The sequence below is a fragment of the Caenorhabditis elegans genome, chromosome V, assembly GCF_000002985.6.
Source record: "Caenorhabditis elegans chromosome V".
Lineage (NCBI taxonomy): Eukaryota > Metazoa > Nematoda > Chromadorea > Rhabditida > Rhabditidae > Caenorhabditis > Caenorhabditis elegans.
Window position 1 is genome coordinate 18,570,395 of NC_003283.11, and position 19,319 is coordinate 18,589,713.

Genomic DNA, 19,319 nt, shown 5'->3' on the forward strand with positions numbered 1-19,319 from the left:
AAAGTTCTAGAAAATTTCAGAAAATTCCAGCAATTCCCAGAAAATTCCAGAAAATCCTAAGTAATTCAGAAAATTCCAGAACGTTCAGAAAATATCAGAAAACTCCAGAAAATTCTAGAAAGTTGCAAAAAAATTCCCTAAAATTTTAGAAAATTTAAGAAAATTCCAGTAATCTCCAAAAAATTCCAGAACATTTTAGAAAAATCCAGAAAATTCTAGAAAGTTCCAAAAAATCCCAGAAAATTTCAGAAAGTTCTAAAAAATTCTTAAAAAATTTAGACATTTAAAAAACAAATCTAAAAAGTTTTAAATTTGAAAAATTGGAAATTTCTGAAATTTGGAAATTACAAGAAAATTTCAAAAAATTGAAAATTTTAAAATCTGAAATTTTAAAAATTTCCCCTAATTTTTATTGATTTTTCCCCCATTTCCTACCTATTTTCTTTAACCTACACATGTAACTTGTTTCAACCATCCCTCCGCCGACTTCCACCCAATGGTTTTCGATTGAAATCGACCAAAAAAAATCGGCGTTTTTTTTCGAAATTTCTTCGAGAAGAGAGAGGTGACGTTGTAACAATTTTCTGTGTGTGTATTCTTTGACGTCTTACAGAATTTACTGGAAATTTGAAGAATTTCCAGTTGTTTTTGTAATGAAACATAACAATTTCAATTTTCAAGTCAGTGATCAATTTTTGAAAAAAAAAATTTTTGGAAAAATTATTTTCTGAAAATAATTTTTCTCAGTACAAAAAAATGTTTCTAATACAAAAATATGAATTCTCCATAAAATTTCCGTTGATTTGACACCCATTTTGACTATATTCCGTAAACTTTGAAGCTTAAAGCCTAAAGCAGCCTGAAACGGCCCAGTCCGGCCTGAAACTTTGATTTACAGCATTTTTCTAGATAATGCAAAATATTTCTCAAATTTACACAGAACTATAACATCTATTAGTTAAGTTTTGAGAAAATATGAACTAGGGCCCGAAACGGCCCAAAATGGCCCGAAATTTGTCTCAATATAGCCTGAACCGGCCTATTTTGACCTGCAACTTTTATTATTTAGATGTCTTGTCAAAAACTATTTTTTCTCACTCAGTTAGCATTTGCTTCATCTTTAAATTCGTTAATTTTTGAAAATTAGAAATTTAGGCCTGGAACGGCCCAAAAACGGCCTAAATTTCAAACTTTTCGGAATATAGCCAATATGGGTTTCACAATTTTGGAAATTCTACGTAAATTTCAAATTTCCTACTTGCAAACAGTTTAAGTGCCCCAAATGTCCCCCAAGTACCAAAAAAAAATTGGAATTTTTTTTTCGAAAAATTTTCAAAAATAAATTTTTTGTTCCTACTTATTATTATTGATTTCATCGATTTTTTTTCTTTTTCATAACTTTTTTTCACAATTTTCCCAGTAAAAACCGTCCATTTTCAGATTATGCAAGCTCTATGGCCATACAATAGTAATTCGAATGTTAATTTGCCAAATTACAGGCATATTACATGGGATAGGTATTATGTTAATGAACATTATGATAGTAAGTTAATTTTTATTGATTTTTGAGGAAAAAAAATTATCAAAAAAAGATTCCAAAAAAAAAATCCAAAATTAAAAAAAAAATTTCAAAATGTTTTTTCCGTAATTTTCTAATTTTTTCTAAAACTCAAAAAAAATTAATTTCTTAAATACAAACAAAGAAGACACTACAAACTACGAAATACCTTATTCCAGAACACGTAAATGTGAGTAGTGGAGTAGCGGCAGGCGTCACAATTGGTATCTTCTTCATAGTATTCGTACTAACTTTCGGGTGCAGAATCTACAGCCAATATATTGATCGGGGACAGGGAAATGCAAATTCTCCACAGAATGGAGGTGAGATTGCTGAAATTTCAAAAAAAAAATCCAAAAAAAATCGATAAAAAATAAAATGTTTTCGAGAATTTTGAGAAAAACGACACTGAGGGGACATTTTGGGGACACTTGGATGTTTGCAAGCAAGAAATTCGAAATCTCCGTAAAATTTCCAAAATTTTGACACCCATATTGGCTATATTCTGAAAAGTTTAAAATTCAGGCCGTTTTTGGGCCATTCCAGGCCTAAATTTCTAACTTTTGAAAATTAACCAATTTTTTAATGGATTTAATGCACATTAAATACAACGTGATAGTTTTTGACAACAAACCTGATTAATAAAAGTTTCATACCGAAATAGGCCGTTTCAGGCTGCGTTAGGCCTTAAAATTCAAAGTTCACGAAATAAAGTCAATATGGGTGTCAAATCAACGGAAAGTTTATGGAGATTTCAAATTTTTATACTAGAACTCTCTAAATTGTCCACAAGTGCCCAAAAACCTCAAAATTCACCGATTTTCCCCAAATTTTCGCAATTTTCAGAAACAATAATGAGCGAAGCCATCGCCTCAGACATGTGGATATGCGGGCGCCCTTCCGAACCGCCTCCGCCCTACGAGATCGCCATTTTTATGCCAACCACGTCACCGTGCCATAGTGTAGTTGATGTGTAGTTTGTAGTCTGTATTATTGATTTTTTTGTGTATAGTTAAAGCTCAGTTTTTTTGTTGCCATGACCCTGTTGATAAATGCCAATAAAATTATGTAAATATTTTTTTTTCCAAAAAAAAAATCTCTCTCAAAAATTCCAAAAATTTATTAAATTATGTACAAAAAAATACAACCGGTAATCAAAAAAAATCAAAAAAAATTCAACAAAAAATCAATAAAATCACTCGGAATTAGCCGTGACAGGTGTGGCGAACAGTCTCGGGTCCTTTGTACCTTCGCAGAAATCTCCAGTGTTACTTGTCACACATTTTTCAAAATATTCATCGAGTGGGTGGGAATATGCACTTTCCCAGTCGCGGGTGAAGATATCCTACAAAAAATTGGTAAAATTTGGTGAAAACTAGCCTAGAAACTACTGTATCGAGAAATGCGCCAAGGTAGCTTGCTGGCGCATTTTCGGTGCATTGCAGTGATATTAACACAAGTAACATTTTCGCTCACACTGTATCAAGAATTGTGCCAAGGAAAGTTGTTGGCGCAATTCTCGTGCCTTGACGCAATTCTCGTGCTTTGACGCAATTCTAGTGCTTCGCCGTATTTCAAGTGTTTTGGTGCAATTCTAGTACCTTGACACAATTTTAGTACCTTGGCGCAATTCTATTGCTTTGACACAATTTTAGTACCTTGGCGCAATTCTATTGCTTTGACACAATTTTTGCGCCTTGACGCATTTCTAGTGCCTTGACGCAATTCTCGTGCGTTGACGCAATCCTGGTGCCTCGGCGAAATTCTAGTGCCCTGACGCATTTCCAGTTTCTTGGCGCAATTCTCGTGTCTTGACGCAATTCTCGTGTCTTGGCGCATGTCTAGTGCCTTGACGCAAATCTAGTGTCCTTGACGCATTTCTCGATACCCTTGTAAAACAGCCAGTTTTCCTTGGATTTTTGCAGGATTTTCACGGAATTTCAAGAAATTTTACCTTCAACTCATCCACAAAAGGCCGCTTCTCCCCGGTTTGCCTGATAACTATCGCAGCTCCAGTAGTTCCACCCATAAAATAGTCTCCCGACCAATTTGAGGTTCCAATAATTCCCGCCGACTCGGTGACCATGAATTTATTATGCGTCCGGCGCTCCCGATTAATTACTATACTTTCAATGTTGGTACGTGGAACTTTGAAGATTTTCTGGAATATTTATTGTTTTTTTGTGAACAGTTTCGAAATCTCCATGAAATTTGCAAAATTTTAACACCCATATTGACTATTTTCTGAAAAATTAAAGTTTTAGGCCGTTCCAGGCCGGTTTAGGCCTGTTTAGGCTCAAAATTTCAGATTTGTTCAAATATAGCCAATATGGGTGCCAAATTAACGAGAATTTTATGAGAAACTTGAATTTGACACAAAAAATATGATTTTTCAAATGAAAATTGTTGCAAGTGCGCTCCATTGGTAAATTCCTTCAATTTCATCGGTTTTCCTCCAATTTTTTACCAAAACCCATGAAATTTTTTCTATTTTCTGAAAATTAAAGTAACTCACCACTTCCATAGTACCATTAGCATGGAAACCATTCAACGATTCCAAGGATCTCAGGAACCTCGTTCCAATATCCGGATAATGAAGCGCGGCGGCTAGGAATCGAATTTTGACGCCTCTAACCACCGCCCGTCGGATCGCGTCATCAATATTCGAGAAATGTACACGTGGATTACGGTAGATGAACAACGGGAAATAGTCCATAACATGGATATCAATGAATTTCTTGGCGGCGTCAATTTCCGAGACAATTGCGTCGAGGTCCCATGTACGGCGTGGGTTGTTGAGCTCTTTTGGGGAGGTCTGCAAAAACATTGGAATAAAATAGAGTGAAAATTTGAAAAATTCAGAAAATTTGACCCTAAAAATCGATATTTTCACAAAAAAATCGATATACAAAAATTTTTTAAAAATTTCCAAAAAAAAATGTTTTTTTTGGAAATTTTCGAATTTTTGTTTAAAAATTTTTTAGTCAACAATTTCTTCTGAAAATTTTCAAAAACTCACCGCGATATAAACCTGAGCCTTGGCTCCTTGTACTTGCATTTCCAGCGGGTACTCCTTGTTATAGGCGGCTTTAACTTTCAGTGCCCCATTTGACTCGATGCCTTTATTCTGGAAAATTTGAAAATTTGGCTCTGTCAGAAAATAGGGAATTTGAATTTTTCGTGTAAACTAGACAAAAGTGCGTTTAAAAAAAGCCAAAAATGCATCTAAAACTACTGTATCGAGGAATGCGCCAAGGTGGCTTGCTGGCGCAACTTTCGTGCAATTATTAAATTATGGTGCACTGAAGTGATATTAATATTGTATCAAAAAATGCGCCAAGGTATGCTGTTGGCGCAATCTTAGTGCCTTGCCACAATTTTAGTGCCTTGATGCAATTTTAGTGCCTTGGCGCAATTCTAGTTCCTTGGCGCATTTCTAGTGCCTTGGCGCAATTCTAGTGCCTTGACGCATTTCTAGTCCCTTGACGACATTCTAGTGCGCTAACGCAATTCTAGTTCCTTGACGCATTTCTAGTGCCTTGGCGCAATTCTAGTGCTTTGACACAATTCTAGTGCCTTGGCGCAATTCTAGTTCCTTGACACATTTCTAGTGCCTTGGCGCAATTCAAGTGCCTTGGCGCATTTCTATTGCCTTGGCGCAATTCTAGTGCCTTGACGCGTTTCTCGATACCCTTGTAAAATTGTCAGTTTCCAACCGATTTTCGTAATTTTTTGTGCACACCCCCAAACACATGAGGGTCTTCTTACCTTCAAATCCCACAAAACATGGAAAATATTATGCATATCCTCTCCAAGACATTCGCAATCTTCCACCAAAACACCCAACTCCATTTTCTGATTCAAACTCCGCCAGTCCAAATTCGCCGAGCCCAAATAAAAGCTTTTCCGGTCGGCGACCAAAAATTTCGAATGCATTTTTCCACGGCCCATATATTCGGAAATATCGATTGATTTCCGGGTCACCGCGCCGAAATTCTCCAAAATCACACCGTCGGCGTTGTCGCCCTTATCCTTTGGCGGGTAGTTTTCCACCATTCTGACGGCAACTTTTCGGGATTTTCCTACTGCCATTAGGGTGTTGTAGATGGAATCTCCCTGGAAATTGAGGAAATTTGAAAATTTGAAGTTTTTGGAAAAAGTTGTTTTTTTTTTCAAAAAAATTTTTGAAGTTTTTTTCGAAAAAAAATTTTCAAAAATTTTCAAAAAAAATTTTTTTTTTTCAAAGTTTGGAAAAAAGTTCTCATACCTCTACAGAATAATACTTTGCAGAGTCCCCGAGCACATGTTTCCCCTGCAAACTCGACTTGTAAGCCGCCACGTAGAGCTCCTCCTGAGCATTTGAAATTAGCGATTTCCAGGCGCGAAACGTGGATAATGGGAATACGGTATCTTCGCCGAATGAAATATTTGCTGGAATTGTTTCCACTATTCGTAATCTGAAATTTTATGAAAATTGGATTTTTTGAAATTTTCGGAAAAAAATTTCAAAAACAATTTTTTCAAAATTTTTAAATTTCTGTTCCACTTCGAAAATTCAATTTTTTTTAAATTTCCCGCCAAAACTCACTTGCAAGTATTAAAACATTGACGATCCCTAACCAATTGAATTTCTGGTTTTTCCGGTAATTTTGTGATAAGTCCTATTGTGAGGAAGGGTATTAATAATATCACGAAGCCCTGAAAAAAATAATTTATAAAGATTAATGTTTTGGTTTTTTTTTTAAGTTTAGAAAGCATTGAAGTAGAAAATTTTAAACTTCCAAGAAAAAAAATTTTTTTGGAAATTTTGGAAAAATTAAAAAAAGGTTTTATTGAATTTTTTAAAAATTATTATGTGTTTTTTAAAAATTATATTTTTAAAAATTAAATTTTTTTTCTCTGAAAAAAACAGAAAATTTAAATTCGAAACTTCAAAAAAAAATTTTTTTTGCAAATTTTTAATTTTTTTATTTTCACACTATTTATACTTTGAAAACAAAAATCCAAAAAGTAATTAAAAAATAAGTTCAATTTATTTTTCAAAATTGAAAAACTATAAAAAATTCCAAAAAATTAATTTTTGGCAAATTTATTAAATTTTTTTCAATTTTTAAAATGTCTGTAAGTTCTATCATTTTAAAATTTCTAGTTAAAGTATGAGCTAATTTTCAAATTTTTTTAGTTAAAAATTCAGAAAAAATTCTATAATTTTTTGAATTAAAAAAAATTGAAACCTAAAAAAATATTTTTTTTGGAATTTTTGAAAATTCTAAAAAAATTCAGATGACTTTTTTTTTAAATATAAAAAACTTAATAAAAATGTTAAAAATTTACAGAAAATTCCAAAAATGAATGTTTTATTTGATTTTGGAGATTTCCAAAATTTAATCAATAACATCCAATTTTCCCAACAAAAAGATCTCAAAAAATTCAATCTGAAACGTACCGATATTGTGAATTTGTATTTTAATTCATTAGATTCTTGTGCCATTGTCATGTATATTTCAACAAAAAATTTCAATTTCTCTCCAAATTATTCCCAAATTTTTCTCAATTTTCCACTCGAAAAAGTGTCAAATATCGAAAATTGTGAGGCAAAAGAGTGAAACTGAAAGTAGGAAACTATCCGGTGATAAGCACCGCGTATTTATGTGCATTTTCTTATCAGTTAATGATCTGATAGACAGTTTGTCAGGGAGCCTGACACCGTCACGCGCCTCCACAATTGACTAATTGACGTCAATAAGCCCACGGAAAATCAGGAAATTGCACTTGATAAGGGCTAAAAAAAGAGGTTGAACTTTAAGACTATGGGAAAAGTCAGTTGATTCTTGTTTTAACGGTGCGAAAACGTGAAAAAATTCAAAATTTTGGCGAAAAACTACCCAGGAAATGTCCGCTGCTCAATTTCTATAGAAATTTGGGTGTCGAAAAAGCATGTATAGCCCCGGTAAGTGTCGGCTGCTAAAACTGTAGCCACCCGGCAGGTGTCGGCTGCTAAAACTATAGCCTCCCGGTAGGTGTCGGCTGCTAAAACTATAGCCTCCCGGCAGGTGTCGGCTGCTAAAGTTATAGCGACCCGGCAGATGTCGGCTGCTAAACTAAGTATAGCCACCCGGCAGGTGTCGGCTGCTAAAACTATAGCCTCCCGGCAGGTGTCGGCTGCTAAAACTATAGCCACCAGGTAAGTGTCGGCTACTAAAACTATAGCCTCCCGGCAGGTGTCGGCTGCTAAAACTATAGCCTCCCGGCAGGTGTCGGCTGCTAAAACTATAGCTTCCCGGAAGGTGTCGGCTGCTAAAACTATAGCCACCCGGTAAGTGTCGGCTGCTCAAACCCTGGAGATGTCCGCCGCTAAGAAGCCAACCATTTTTGCAATTTTTTTTTGATATTTCAGGTAATTTTAGCTATAAAGATCAAAATCGATTATCAGGAATTTCTAGGAGCGGCCGACATTTCCCGGGTCGACGGACACCCGGAAACACCGATAGACTGTACTTTCAGACTTTTCCAACTCCACTGATTAGCCTAAAATTATCACGTGGCGCCTATTTTTGGACTGATCATTGAATACAATTTTATCATGTGATAATTATTTTTGAATTTTTGAAAATTTATCAAAATTTTGGTTTTGATTTTGATTTTCAATGATCAAAATTGACGTGATTTTTACATTTGTTTTTGAGATTTTTTGTCTGAAAAACTAAAAATGATAAGCTGATAATGGTTGTTTTTAAGCGTTTTCTGGTGTTCTGCAAGCAATTTTCAGCACAAACAATTTTGAGGACAGTTTTGAGGAGGAAATTCAAATTTTTAGACAATTTTAGGGCGGGAAAATGGAAGTTTTCGGCATTTTTACACTGGAAATTTTAAATTTCAGGCAATTTCAGGCGGAAAAATTGAAGATTTAGTCATTTTTTCATAGGAAATTCAGAATTTTCCGGCACTTCTCTATGGACAATTCACAATTTTCGACATTTTCACATAGGAAAATTGAATTTTCAGCTATGTTTAGGCTGGAAAATTGAAGATTTAGGCAATTTTGCATAGGAAAACCAAATTTTCAGGCAATTTTCTATTGGAAATTTAAATTTTCAAACATTTTTACATTGGAAAATCACATTTTCAGACAATTTTCTATTGGAAATTCTAATTAGCAGACAATTTTCTATTGGAAATTCGAATTTTTAACTATTTTTACATAGGAATCTCAAGTTTTCAGACTTTTTTCTATTGGAAAATCAAAATTTCAGACATTTTTTTATGGAAAATTCAGGATTTCAGACATTTGTACCAGGGAGAACCAAATGTTCAGACATTTTTACTTCGAAAATTTGAAATTTCAGATATTTTTAAATAAGAAATTCAAGTTTTCATGCATTTTGGGATAGGAAATTCAAATTTTTGCCACTTTTCTATGGGAAAATCAAATTTTCAGACATTTTACTATTGGAAAATCGTATTTTTAGACCATTTATATAGGAAATTTGAAATTTCACACATTTTTACATTGGAGAAATTTACAGACATTTTTCTATTGGAAATTCAAATTTTCAAACATTTTCAGATAATTATTTCCAAAAAAATAACATACCTCATGATTTTCCTTGTTTTCGAGACCTGAGCCACACTTTGTCAGAGTATATTGGAGCATTGACTGGCTTGAAGTTCTGGCTGGAATTAAAAAAAAACACGGCTGTGCGGCAAGTAGAGCAAAAACAATGTTCAAAAATTTTCAAACCAGGAAGTTTTGATTTTTAGATATTTTTACATGGGAAAATTAAATTTTAGGGCCTGAAAATTATCTGGAAATGCCAGAAATTTCAGTTTTCTTATGCAAAAATAGTCTGAAAAATTGATTTTCTTATGTAAAAATGCCTGAAATTTCAATATTCTTATGTAAAAACGGCTAAAATTTCATTTTTTATATGTCAAAATGTCTGAAATTATAAATTTCTTATGTAAAAAAAGTCCGAAAATTTGATTTTCCATAGCAAATTGTTTGAAACTTCGATGTTCCTATGTAAAAGTGTCTGAAAATTTGACTTTTCTATGTAAAAATTGACTGAAAATCTAATTTTTCTATGCAAAATTGTCTGAAATTTCAGTTTTCTTATGCAAAAATAGTCTGAAAATTCGATTTTCTAATGTAAAAATGCCTGAAATTTCAATATTCTTATGTAAAATCGGCTAAAATTTCATTTTTTATGAGTATATTTTTTTTAGAGTATATTGGAGCATTGACTGGCTTGAAGTTCTGGCTGGAAATTTAAAAAAAAAACACGGCTGTGCGGCAAGTAGAGCAAACAATTTTTCAAAATTATTCAAACCAGGAAGTTTTGATTTTTAGATATTTTTACATGGGAAAATTAAATTTTAGGGCCTGAAAATTATCTGGAAATGCCAGAAATTTTGAATTTCCTATGTAAAAATGTTTCAAATTTCAAATTTCATATTAAAGATTGTCTGAAAATTCGATTTTCCTATGTAAAAATGCCTGAAATTTTGAATTTCTTGTCGAAAAATGTCTAAAAAACTCTCAATTTTACGATCTAAAACTGTCAGAAATTTAGATTTTCCTGTGTAAAAATATTTGAAATTTTGAATTTATTATATATACAATCCTGAATTTTCAAAATTCCTATGTCTTAAATGTCTTAAATTTTGATTATCCCATTTAAAATGTGTGAAATTTTGATTTTCCTATGTGAAAATATGTGAATTTTTGAATTTTGAATTTTAAAAAGCCTGAAATTTCAATTTCTTATGTAGAAAAGTCTGAAACTCACAATTTTCCAATGTTAAAATGACTGAAACTTACAGATTTCCTGTGTAAAATTTATGAAAAATGCAAATTTTCACAGATTTTTGACTAAAAACCTCGTCATTTCCGCTTTTTTTCCAGAATCTATACGTCATAGGTTGGTTGAAACGAATGATCAATTTTGTTTTTTTTTGTGAACTTTGAATCATCACCCTCGTCAACAGCTTACAATTTGTATCATCATACTGTTTTATTTTAACATTCACTTTTTTTCCAGTTTTGTTCAGTTTTTTTTATTGGAAAATTTCATATAAAAGTCTAAATTTCTATGTAAAAACCTTTGAATTTGTTATTTTTTGTCCTAAAAATTTTGGATTTTCTACAAAAAAACCATATGCGAATTCAATTTCCTACCTAAACACCTCTGAAACCTTGATTTTTAGCTAAAAATTTCTGAAATTTCGAATTTCACATTTAACCAAAAATATTTTCCAACTCAAAAACCGTCAAACCTCATGATTTTCTGTTAAAAGTGTCTGAATATTAGATTTTTGAGAACTAAAATTCACTGAAAATTCAAATTTCCTATGTTAATGGCCGTTTTATGACACTTTTTGACCCGACTTAAAAAATTTTTTTCTTTTTTTCGGATTTTTCGGAATTTCTGGAAATTTTTCAAGTCTAAGCCTAAGCCTAAGCCTAAGCCTAAGCCTAAGCCTAAGCCTAAGCCTAAGACTATCCCTAAGCCTAAGCCTAAGCCAAAGCCTACGCCTAAATCTAAGCATTAGCTTAAGCCTAAGCCTAAGCCTAAATCTAAGCCTGAGCCTAAGCCTAAACCACAGCCTAAGCCTGAGCCTAAGACTATCCCTAAGCCTAAGCCTAAGCCAAAGCCTACGCCTAAATCTAAGCCTTAGCTGAAGCCTAAGACTAAGCCTAAGCCTAAGCCTAAGCCTAAGCCTAAACCAAAGCCTAAGCCTGAGCCTAAGACTATCCCTAAGCCTAAGCCTAAGCCAAAGCCTACGCCTAAATCTAAGCCTTAGATTAAGCCTAAGCCTAAATCTAAACCTAAGCCTTAGATTAAGCCTAAGCAATATCAAGCTCTTTGAACTTTTTGTTGATGCTTCTTCACTCTATTTCCGATCGCAAAACGACCAAAATTCCATCAATCTTCCCAAAAGTCACGCGGCGGGACCCAAAATTAATGTCAGCTGCCGTCGTAGGGAAAAGAGGCCAAACTTTTCGAAAAGTTGACATGATCATACAACACTTGGCACCCGAATTCCTGTCAAAAAGTGTAATTTGGAGCACACAGCTGTCCGTAAAGACGGGATGCTTCTTCTAAACAACCCACCCGGAGCATTTGCTCTTTGAAATGCCTCTTGGAAATGCTCCACGAGCTCCAAGAATTTTTAAATTTCAAATTTTTTTAGAAATGCACCTCCAAGAGCCTAACTTGAAAATTGTTTGCTATTATTCCCACGTCAAATTTTATCTGAAAAACAAATTCCAGCATAATTCTGAGTTTACTGGTACAGTCTTCAGGCGTAGGCTTAGGCTTAGTGTTAGGGTTAGGCTTAGGCTTGGGCTAGGCTGAGGCTTAGGAATAGGCTTCAAAGTTCATTTGCTCAATTTTCAAATTTATTCGAAAAATTCAAAAAAAAAACTTTAGTAGTTTTGGCCCGTTTTTTGAGGGTTTTAGACTTTTTTCACTTGAAATTCAAAATTTCAAAGAATTTTAAGTAGGAAAATCCCAATTTTTAGAGGTATTTAGGTAGAAAATTAAAAATTAAAAATTTCTGACATTTTTACACCGGAAATCCAGATTTTCAAAGGTGAAAATTTTTTTAAATTTCTTACAGTTTAAAGCTCATTTTCCACAGTTTTCGGCCATTTTTCCTCTTTTTTTTTCTGAATTTTCACCTAATGCAAGCCAATATTTTCAGCTCTAAATCATGTTCAAGTACGTTCTCCTCGTCATCTTCCTCATCGCCCTCATCGAGATGGCTTCAGCCGATTTTTCGTGCTATTTCTCGGATTCCATCTGCAAATCCATCACCTGCAGAGTGAGTTTTGAAAAAGCTGAGTTTTTAGATTTTAAGCGAAATTTTTTTTTTCAGAACTGCAAAGTCGCCACCTGTATCACCGGAGACTGCGTCTGCACCCTTTGCTAATTTTTTGAATAATTTTTTTATCTTTTGAAAAAAATTGAAAATTGAATTTGCATAATATAATAAACTGAATTAATCGATAACATTTTGAACTTTTGAATTTAAAATTTTCAGATTATTCCAGAAAATTTACACCGCAAAAATTCAAAAAACTCATACCCTTTCATGCCGGAAAACGAGAATTTCAGACATTTTTTTTTGGGGGAAAATTGAAGTCTCAAGCATTTTTACATAGGAAAATCAAAATTTCAGATATTTTTAGATAAGAAAATTGAAATTTCAGACATTTGTAAGTAAGAAATCTAAAATTTCAGAGGTTTTTATGTACGAATTTTGAAATGTCATACTTTTTCACCCAGGAAAATTGAAATGTCAGGCATTTTTACCTAGGAAATTCCAAATTTCAGATATTTTTACATAGGAAACTCAAATTTTCAAATATTTTTAAGTAAGAAAATTGAAATTTCAGACATTTTTACATAGGAAAGTCGAAATTTCAAAAATTTTTACATTGGAAAACTGAAATTTCAGACATTTTTACCCAGGAAAATCAAAGTTTCAGGCAATTTTAAATAGGAAAATCGAAATTTCAAACATTTTTACATTGGAAAACTGAAATTTCAGACATTTTTACCCAGGAAAATCAAAGTTTCAGGCAATTTTAAATAGGAAAGTCGAAATTTCAAACATTTTTACATTGGAAAACTGAAATTTCAGACATTTTTACCCAGGAAAATCAAAGTTTCAGGCAATTTTAAATAGGAAAATCGAAATTTCAAACATTTTTACATTGGAAAACTGAAATTTCAGACATTTTTTCCATAGGAAAATTAAAATTTTCAGGCATTTTTACATTGGAAAATCCAAATTTCAACCATTTTTACTCAGGAAAATCAAAGTTTCAGGCAATTTTAAACAGGAAATTTAAAAGTTCAGATATTTCCAGTGTTGCGTAAATCGACACAAACGTTCCCCCTCGTAAATCCACACACATGCAAAACAGGAGTTTCCGGTGTGTGGTGACACCTTTTTCATAATGTTGAAAAAGTTGTCAAACATTATGTGTTGTACGTGTCTACATGCCCGACGTGAATTTACTCAAGAGCTCAAAAAGTGTGTGTGTGTGTGTGTGCTCACCAGTTGAGGGGGGGGGGGGGGGGAGAGCACACTTTTGTTGTCTTAGATTTGGAAGTAGGAGGCCGTGTGTTCCTTTACAAAACGAACACCTTGGCGGGGGGCTAGACTATTTGATTTTCTCATTATTTTTATGTGTGAAAAATTTGAGTTTGATTTTTTTTAGACCCCGTAAATTTACAGAGCCCTCCGTAAATCTACATTGACATCCGTAAATTTACATTGGCCTCCGTAAATCTACATCGACTACCGTTAATCTACCCTGACTACTGTAAAATTACACAGAGCTCCGTAAATCTACAGTTGCCTCCGTAAATCTACATAGACCTCCGTAAATCTACATAGACCTCCGTAAATCTACATCGACCTCCGTAAATCTACAATAACCTTCGTGAATCTACATTGACCACCGTAAATCTACATAGTGCTCCGTAAATCTACAATAACCTCCGTAAATCTACATTGACTACTGTAAATTTACAAAGACCTCCGTAAATCTACATAGACGTCCGTAAATCTACATTGGCCTTCATGAATCTACATTGACATCCGTAAATTTATATTGACTACCGTAAATCTACAATAACCTCCGGGAATCTACATTAACTTTCGTAAAATTGCATGGACTACCGTAATTTACATCGACCTCAGAAATCTACATTTACCACCGTAACTCTACCTACACCTTCGTAAATCTACAGTTGCCTTCGTAAATCTACACTGGCCCCCGTAAATCTACATCGACCTCAGTAAATCTACATCAACCTTCGTAAATTTACATTTACCACCGTAAATCTACACATACCGTCGTAAATCTACTTTGACCTTTGTAAATTTACATTTACCACCGTAAATCTACACAGAACTCTGTAAATTTGCATTGACCTCCGTAAATCTACACAGACCTTCGTAAATCTACATCGACCTCAGTAAATCTACATTGACTACCGTGAATCTACGCAGACCTTTGGAGTTCTAGGTATATCTTCGTAAATCTGCATAGGCCTCGGTAAATCCCCATCGATCTTTGTGAATCTACATAGACCACCGAAAATCCATACACCCCTCTGTAAATCGACAGAGATCTCCGTAAATCTACACGTTCCTTTGTAAATCTACATAGATCTCCGTAAATTTACATTTACCACCGTAAATCTACATGGATATTCTTAAATCTACATAGACCTCCGTAAATCAACATTGATTTTTGTAACTCTAAATTACTGTGAATTCATATTAACCTCCGTAAATCTAAATGTTCCTCTGTAAATCGACGTAGTTCTCCGTAAATCTACATACCCTCCACAAATTTTCATACCACACCGTAAATCCACACAAGCTACCGTAAATCTACATAAGCTTCCACAAATCGTAAATCTACGTTGGCACCTGTAAGGTAAGTAGACTTTTGTCGTCCATTAAAGATTTTTTAAACTTCAGAAAGTTTCAGAGATCTCTGTAAATCTACATACCCCTGCGTAAATCGACATACTCCTCCGTAAATCTACACGGACTTTTGTAAAACTTTGTGGACTACCGTAAATCTACACGAATTTGCGTAAATCCACACTGATTTTCGTGAAATTTAAGTTTCCGCGCAAACTTCCCCCTCTTTCCAACTGACCCTTCCGCCATTCCATTATTAAGAAGTAATAGGATACAAATCAAGCACATCAAGTGAGCCTAAATTGACTCTTTCCCCTCTCTCTCTCAATATTCTACAATAAAACAAAGAAACCGGAGAGTAAGTCCCTCCACTCATTTATTTGCTAAAAGGATTCGTTTCTTTATGCCATGCAATGTCCGTCAGCCAGTGCTCATGGGACATCAAGGAAATGATTAATGCCGCGTTTTTAATATGTAAACTTGTGTTTTTATTTAATGGCAATTTATCAAAATTGCATCTAATATTACTAGTTGAACTTTTTGTTTTATTGGAAAAAAAGTTCAAATTTTTTTTGACATTTTTTGGCATTTTTAAAGTCATTTTTTGGCATTCTTTTAGACATTTTTTAGAATTTATTTTTGACATTTTCTGTCATTTTTGGCGTGCTTTTTGACATTTTCGGTATGTTTTGATTTTTTTTACTACATTTTTTAGTCTAAAATCAATAATAATTTTTTCTCAACTCTTATGAAAATTCCTGACCATTTTACAATTTTCCAAAATGTTCTGAAAATTTAAAGTTTCAAGATTTGAGATTTTTCCAAAAAAACTACAAATTTTATTTTCAGATTTTTTTTTCCGAAGTAAGATATTGTTTTAAAGCTTTTCCAGAATGATCCAAAAAATCTAGAATGTTCCAGAATTTTGCAAAAGTTTTCAAAATTTTCAAGAGTATACCGAATGTCTCGAATTGCTACTAAAACAGCCTGACTACAAACTACACATTAAACAATCCCAAAAAAAACTTCAGCTTCTGCTTCCCATTTTTTTTCCAACAATTTCAATTCCATATTCTTCTGCCAGTTTTCAGAAAATTCTAAAAAATTCCAGAGTTTTTGAGAGTGGACCATCATTTAGCAGAAAGTTCTAGAAAGTTCTAGAAAATTCTAGAATTTTCCACAATTTTTTGTCGTTTCCCAAAGTTTTTTACAATTTAAAATTTTCTCACAAAAAAATTTTCGATGCACCATGTCCAGTTTTTTTTATGATTCTCAGCATACTCCAGCTTGTTTTTACAGATTTCTACCCCAATTTAGAAAAATAAAAAGTAAAAAAAAAGCACTTTGTTCAGTTTTTCGTGATTTTATCAGCAGTTTCCACCTAGTTTACTTTGAATTTTTCGTTTTTAGAGAGATCAATAGAATGTTCTAGAAAATAATAGGAAATTCTACGATTTTTCAAAATTTTTTAAAAGTTTCTGTGGGGAACTTTACAAATTTTCCGAAAAATTTAAAGAATTTCTTCTGTATTTTCCAGCTAGTTTCCACAGATTTCGCACCCCAATTTGGAGATTTCAATCTTTTTAAACTCCACCTGTGTGCCCCACCCAAACCACTCCAGCTTCTGTCTCCCGTTTTTTTTTTCCAACAATTTCAATTCCATATTCTTCTGCCAGTCATCTGCCACACCCAAAAAGCGATTGCGCAACGGAGTTGTCGCACCTTCACATTACGTATATATGAGTGTCTCTGTAGAGAGGTTTCACTTTTTTCAACCCGCCGGGGGTCTCTCTCTCTTGATGTATTCCGTATGTCTAATACCTTTTACCCTTCCTACTTTTTCTTGCGTAAATGTCAGATGTTCCGTCATTTCCTCTTTCTCTATCTTTATTGGATTCGAAATTGGATAATAGTCAGTTTTGTTTGGACGAAATTCCCCCCCGACATTTTGCATATGTATACATACAATCAAGGTTAAATTATTCGACCTTTGTTGTTCGGGTGGCAATTTCTATTGGTTTTATTGATATATCATTAGTTGGAGCCTTTTTTTTTGGTCTGGAAATTTGTTTATTTGATTTTTCTACTAGAAAATTCCAGAAAATTGTCCAAAAACTTAACACCAGGCTCCGCCCATTTCTTGGCTAATAGTCTCAAAGTATATCAAAAAAAATTTTCATTTGGCGGGAATTCAAAAATTTTGAATTAATTTTTTAAAAAAATGTTTTCCCCAAATATTCAAAAACCTGAAAACCCCAAAATTTGAAATTTTTTCATTTTTTCATTGATTGAAAAAATCACAAGTTAATATTTTAGAAAAATTTAAACGTTTTTTTTTCAGTTAATGTACACAGTGTAAATTTACAAGCATTTCCATAAATCTACAAAATTTGAAAACTTTTCGTGTACCAACGTAAATCTACACCGACTGAAAAAATTCCATTCCTCTCCGTAAATCTACACACACTTTTTTTAAATTCAAATTTTTGACCCAACTTGGGAATGCCCCATTTTTTCAAATTTTTGTAGTTTTTTTCCTTTTTTTCTGAAAATTTAGGAAATTCTGGGATTTATTTTTTCTTTCCCCCCAAGCCCATCTAAGCCTATGCCTAAGCCTAAGCCTAAGCCTAAACCTAAGCGTAAACCTAAGCGTCAGCCTAAGCGTAAGCCTAAGCCTAAGTTTAAGCCTAAGCCTAAGCCTAAGCCTAAGCCTAAGACTAAGCCTAAGCCTAAGCCTAAGCCTAAACCTAAGCGTAAGCCTAAGCGTAAGCCTAAGCGTAAGCCTAAGCGTAAGCCTAAGCCTAAGTTTAAGCCTAAGCCTAATCCTAATTCTAAGCCTAAGCCTAAACCTAAGTCTAAGCCGAAACCTAAGCCTAAGCCAAAATAAAATTCTGTAAATTTTTTTGTTGTTTTTTATTTTTATTTTTGCAAGTACCTTCGTAAATCTACAAAACATTTTCAACGTGCTTCCGTAAATCTACACAACATTTTGTAAATCCAAACTCAAACTTTGTTCGATAAATTTCAAATCTATGTCAGTTTTGATGAAATCCCGACAACTTTTATAAATTTTACACAAAAGTTTCGAAATCCAACTTATCATCATCTACAACATCTAATGTTTCTTCTTCCTCGTCATAATTTGTTTATCATAATGCATAATCATTATCACTTGTCCGACGGATGGGGGCTATGTTATCATCGCTTATTATCATCATCAGCCGTTCCTTTTGAATAATATCGATTTGAATTGTTTTTGCAAATGGTCCTGCTACCCTGCTAAAATCATTTTAAAAAAACAAAAATATAATTTTTTCAAAAATTTTTTTTGGGCCAAAACTTTTTTGAATAAAAATAAAAAAATTTAAATTTCCCTTCAAAATTATTTTTTTAAAAACTTTACAATTTTCTAATTTTCAATTAAATTTATTATTCAATTTCGCGGCAAAATATTTTAAAATTAAATTGCCACAATTTGCACCAAAAAAAAGTTCAGTTTTCAAAATTTCTCTTCAATTTTTAAATAAACTTCTCTAGACTTTTCTAGAATTTTCCACATTTTTTTTTGATTTTTCAGGGAAATTAGAATTTCTCCCTAACTTTCTAGATTTTCAAAAAAAATTTAATTTCCTGGAATTCTTCGATTTTATCTGAATTTTTCTATACTTTCCGGAAAAAAATTATATTCTCTGAACTTGTTAGGTACCTTTTAAAGCTATCTGAATTTTTCGAAAAAAGTTTTAAACTTCTAGATTTTCAAGGTTTTCCCTTTGTTAAAATTTGGGTTCTAGAAATATTCAGAGATTTTTAGAAAATGGCAGAAATCTCCAGAAATAATGGAGAAATCTAGAAACTGTAGGAAATATTCCAAAAAAAAATTATTATACAAAGTTTTTTGGAAAACCTAGAAAATTTTGAAATTTTCAAAAAAATCTTGTAAATTAAAATATTTAAGTAATTTCAAACAATTCTAAACAAAAATCCAGAAAATTTAAAAAAAAAAATCAATTTTGGAACGGTTTTCAAACTCAATTTTAAATTTGAATAAAAATCTAGAAAATTCCAAAAAACTTCCAAAGAGTTCCAGAAAATGCCAGAAACTTCCGTAGAATTTCAGAAATATTCCGAAATTTTTTGGTTTTTTTTTCTGAAGTTCTGAAAATTTTTAGACCAGAATTTAGGATTTTTTTAAACTTGAAATTTTTTAGTAGTTTGCCACGTGCCCTGCCCCGTTCTCATGTTCCAATGTATTCCATCGCAAAACAAATTACCCGTATGCTAATGTTAATTAGCCACCCACCACCTCCCT

The 19,319-nt window shown here is 33.0% G+C and overlaps 3 protein-coding genes and 6 non-coding genes across 10 annotated transcripts; 5 read left to right on the plus strand and 4 right to left on the minus strand.

The window, feature by feature from the left end:
- The first annotated feature begins 1,434 nt into the window (after window positions 1-1,434).
- Y51A2D.21 (CUB domain-containing protein) lies at window positions 1,435-2,632 on the plus strand. Its single transcript, NM_001029091.4, has 3 exons — window positions 1,435-1,543; window positions 1,738-1,881; window positions 2,405-2,632. Exons 1-3 carry the CDS (start codon window positions 1,444-1,446, stop codon window positions 2,533-2,535), a joined length of 375 nt encoding a protein of 124 aa, NP_001024262.1. The 5' UTR covers window positions 1,435-1,443; the 3' UTR covers window positions 2,536-2,632.
- A 29-nt stretch (window positions 2,633-2,661) lies between these two features.
- Y51A2D.13 (PLD phosphodiesterase domain-containing protein) lies at window positions 2,662-9,390 on the minus strand (the record flags this gene model as incomplete). 2 transcript variants are annotated; one of them, NM_075231.6, is made up of 8 exons in its annotated part: window positions 7,005-7,157; window positions 6,147-6,256; window positions 5,826-6,015; window positions 5,327-5,674; window positions 4,578-4,685; window positions 4,074-4,373; window positions 3,513-3,719; window positions 2,662-2,903 (listed from the first exon to the last, which is right to left on the minus strand). In NM_075231.6, the coding sequence occupies exons 1-8, from the start codon at window positions 7,053-7,055 to the stop codon at window positions 2,754-2,756; spliced, it is 1,464 nt and encodes a 487-aa protein (NP_507632.1). In that variant the 5' UTR covers window positions 7,056-7,157. The 2 variants fall into 2 exon arrangements, with proteins under 2 accessions (NP_507632.1, NP_872145.1); NM_182345.5 differs by lacking the exon at window positions 7,005-7,157 and adding an exon at window positions 9,153-9,390 and having other exon boundaries at window positions 2,754-2,903.
- Window positions 4,959-5,032, plus strand: Y51A2D.38. Its single transcript, NR_070177.1, has one exon. It is a non-coding gene; the product is annotated as an Unclassified non-coding RNA Y51A2D.38 (non-coding RNA).
- On the minus strand, window positions 4,959-5,037 carry Y51A2D.26. Its single transcript, NR_070176.1, has one exon. It is a non-coding gene; the product is annotated as an Unclassified non-coding RNA Y51A2D.26 (non-coding RNA).
- A 1,612-nt stretch (window positions 9,391-11,002) lies between the features above and the next one.
- On the minus strand, window positions 11,003-11,299 carry Y51A2D.28. Its single transcript, NR_070178.1, has one exon. It is a non-coding gene; the product is annotated as an Unclassified non-coding RNA Y51A2D.28 (non-coding RNA).
- Y51A2D.33 lies at window positions 11,151-11,299 on the plus strand. Its single transcript, NR_070179.1, has one exon. It is a non-coding gene; the product is annotated as an Unclassified non-coding RNA Y51A2D.33 (non-coding RNA).
- A 966-nt stretch (window positions 11,300-12,265) lies between these two features.
- txt-14 (transcellular chaperone signaling (x)cross tissue) lies at window positions 12,266-12,573 on the plus strand. The gene is made up of 2 exons (NM_075232.9): window positions 12,266-12,385; window positions 12,440-12,573. The coding sequence occupies exons 1-2, from the start codon at window positions 12,275-12,277 to the stop codon at window positions 12,491-12,493; spliced, it is 165 nt and encodes a 54-aa protein (NP_507633.1). The 5' UTR covers window positions 12,266-12,274; the 3' UTR covers window positions 12,494-12,573.
- A 5,109-nt stretch (window positions 12,574-17,682) lies between these two features.
- Window positions 17,683-17,829, plus strand: Y51A2D.30. The gene has a single exon (NR_070180.1). It is a non-coding gene; the product is annotated as an Unclassified non-coding RNA Y51A2D.30 (non-coding RNA).
- Y51A2D.24 lies at window positions 17,684-17,830 on the minus strand. Its single transcript, NR_070181.1, has one exon. It is a non-coding gene; the product is annotated as an Unclassified non-coding RNA Y51A2D.24 (non-coding RNA).
- Window positions 17,831-19,319: the final 1,489 nt, after the last annotated feature.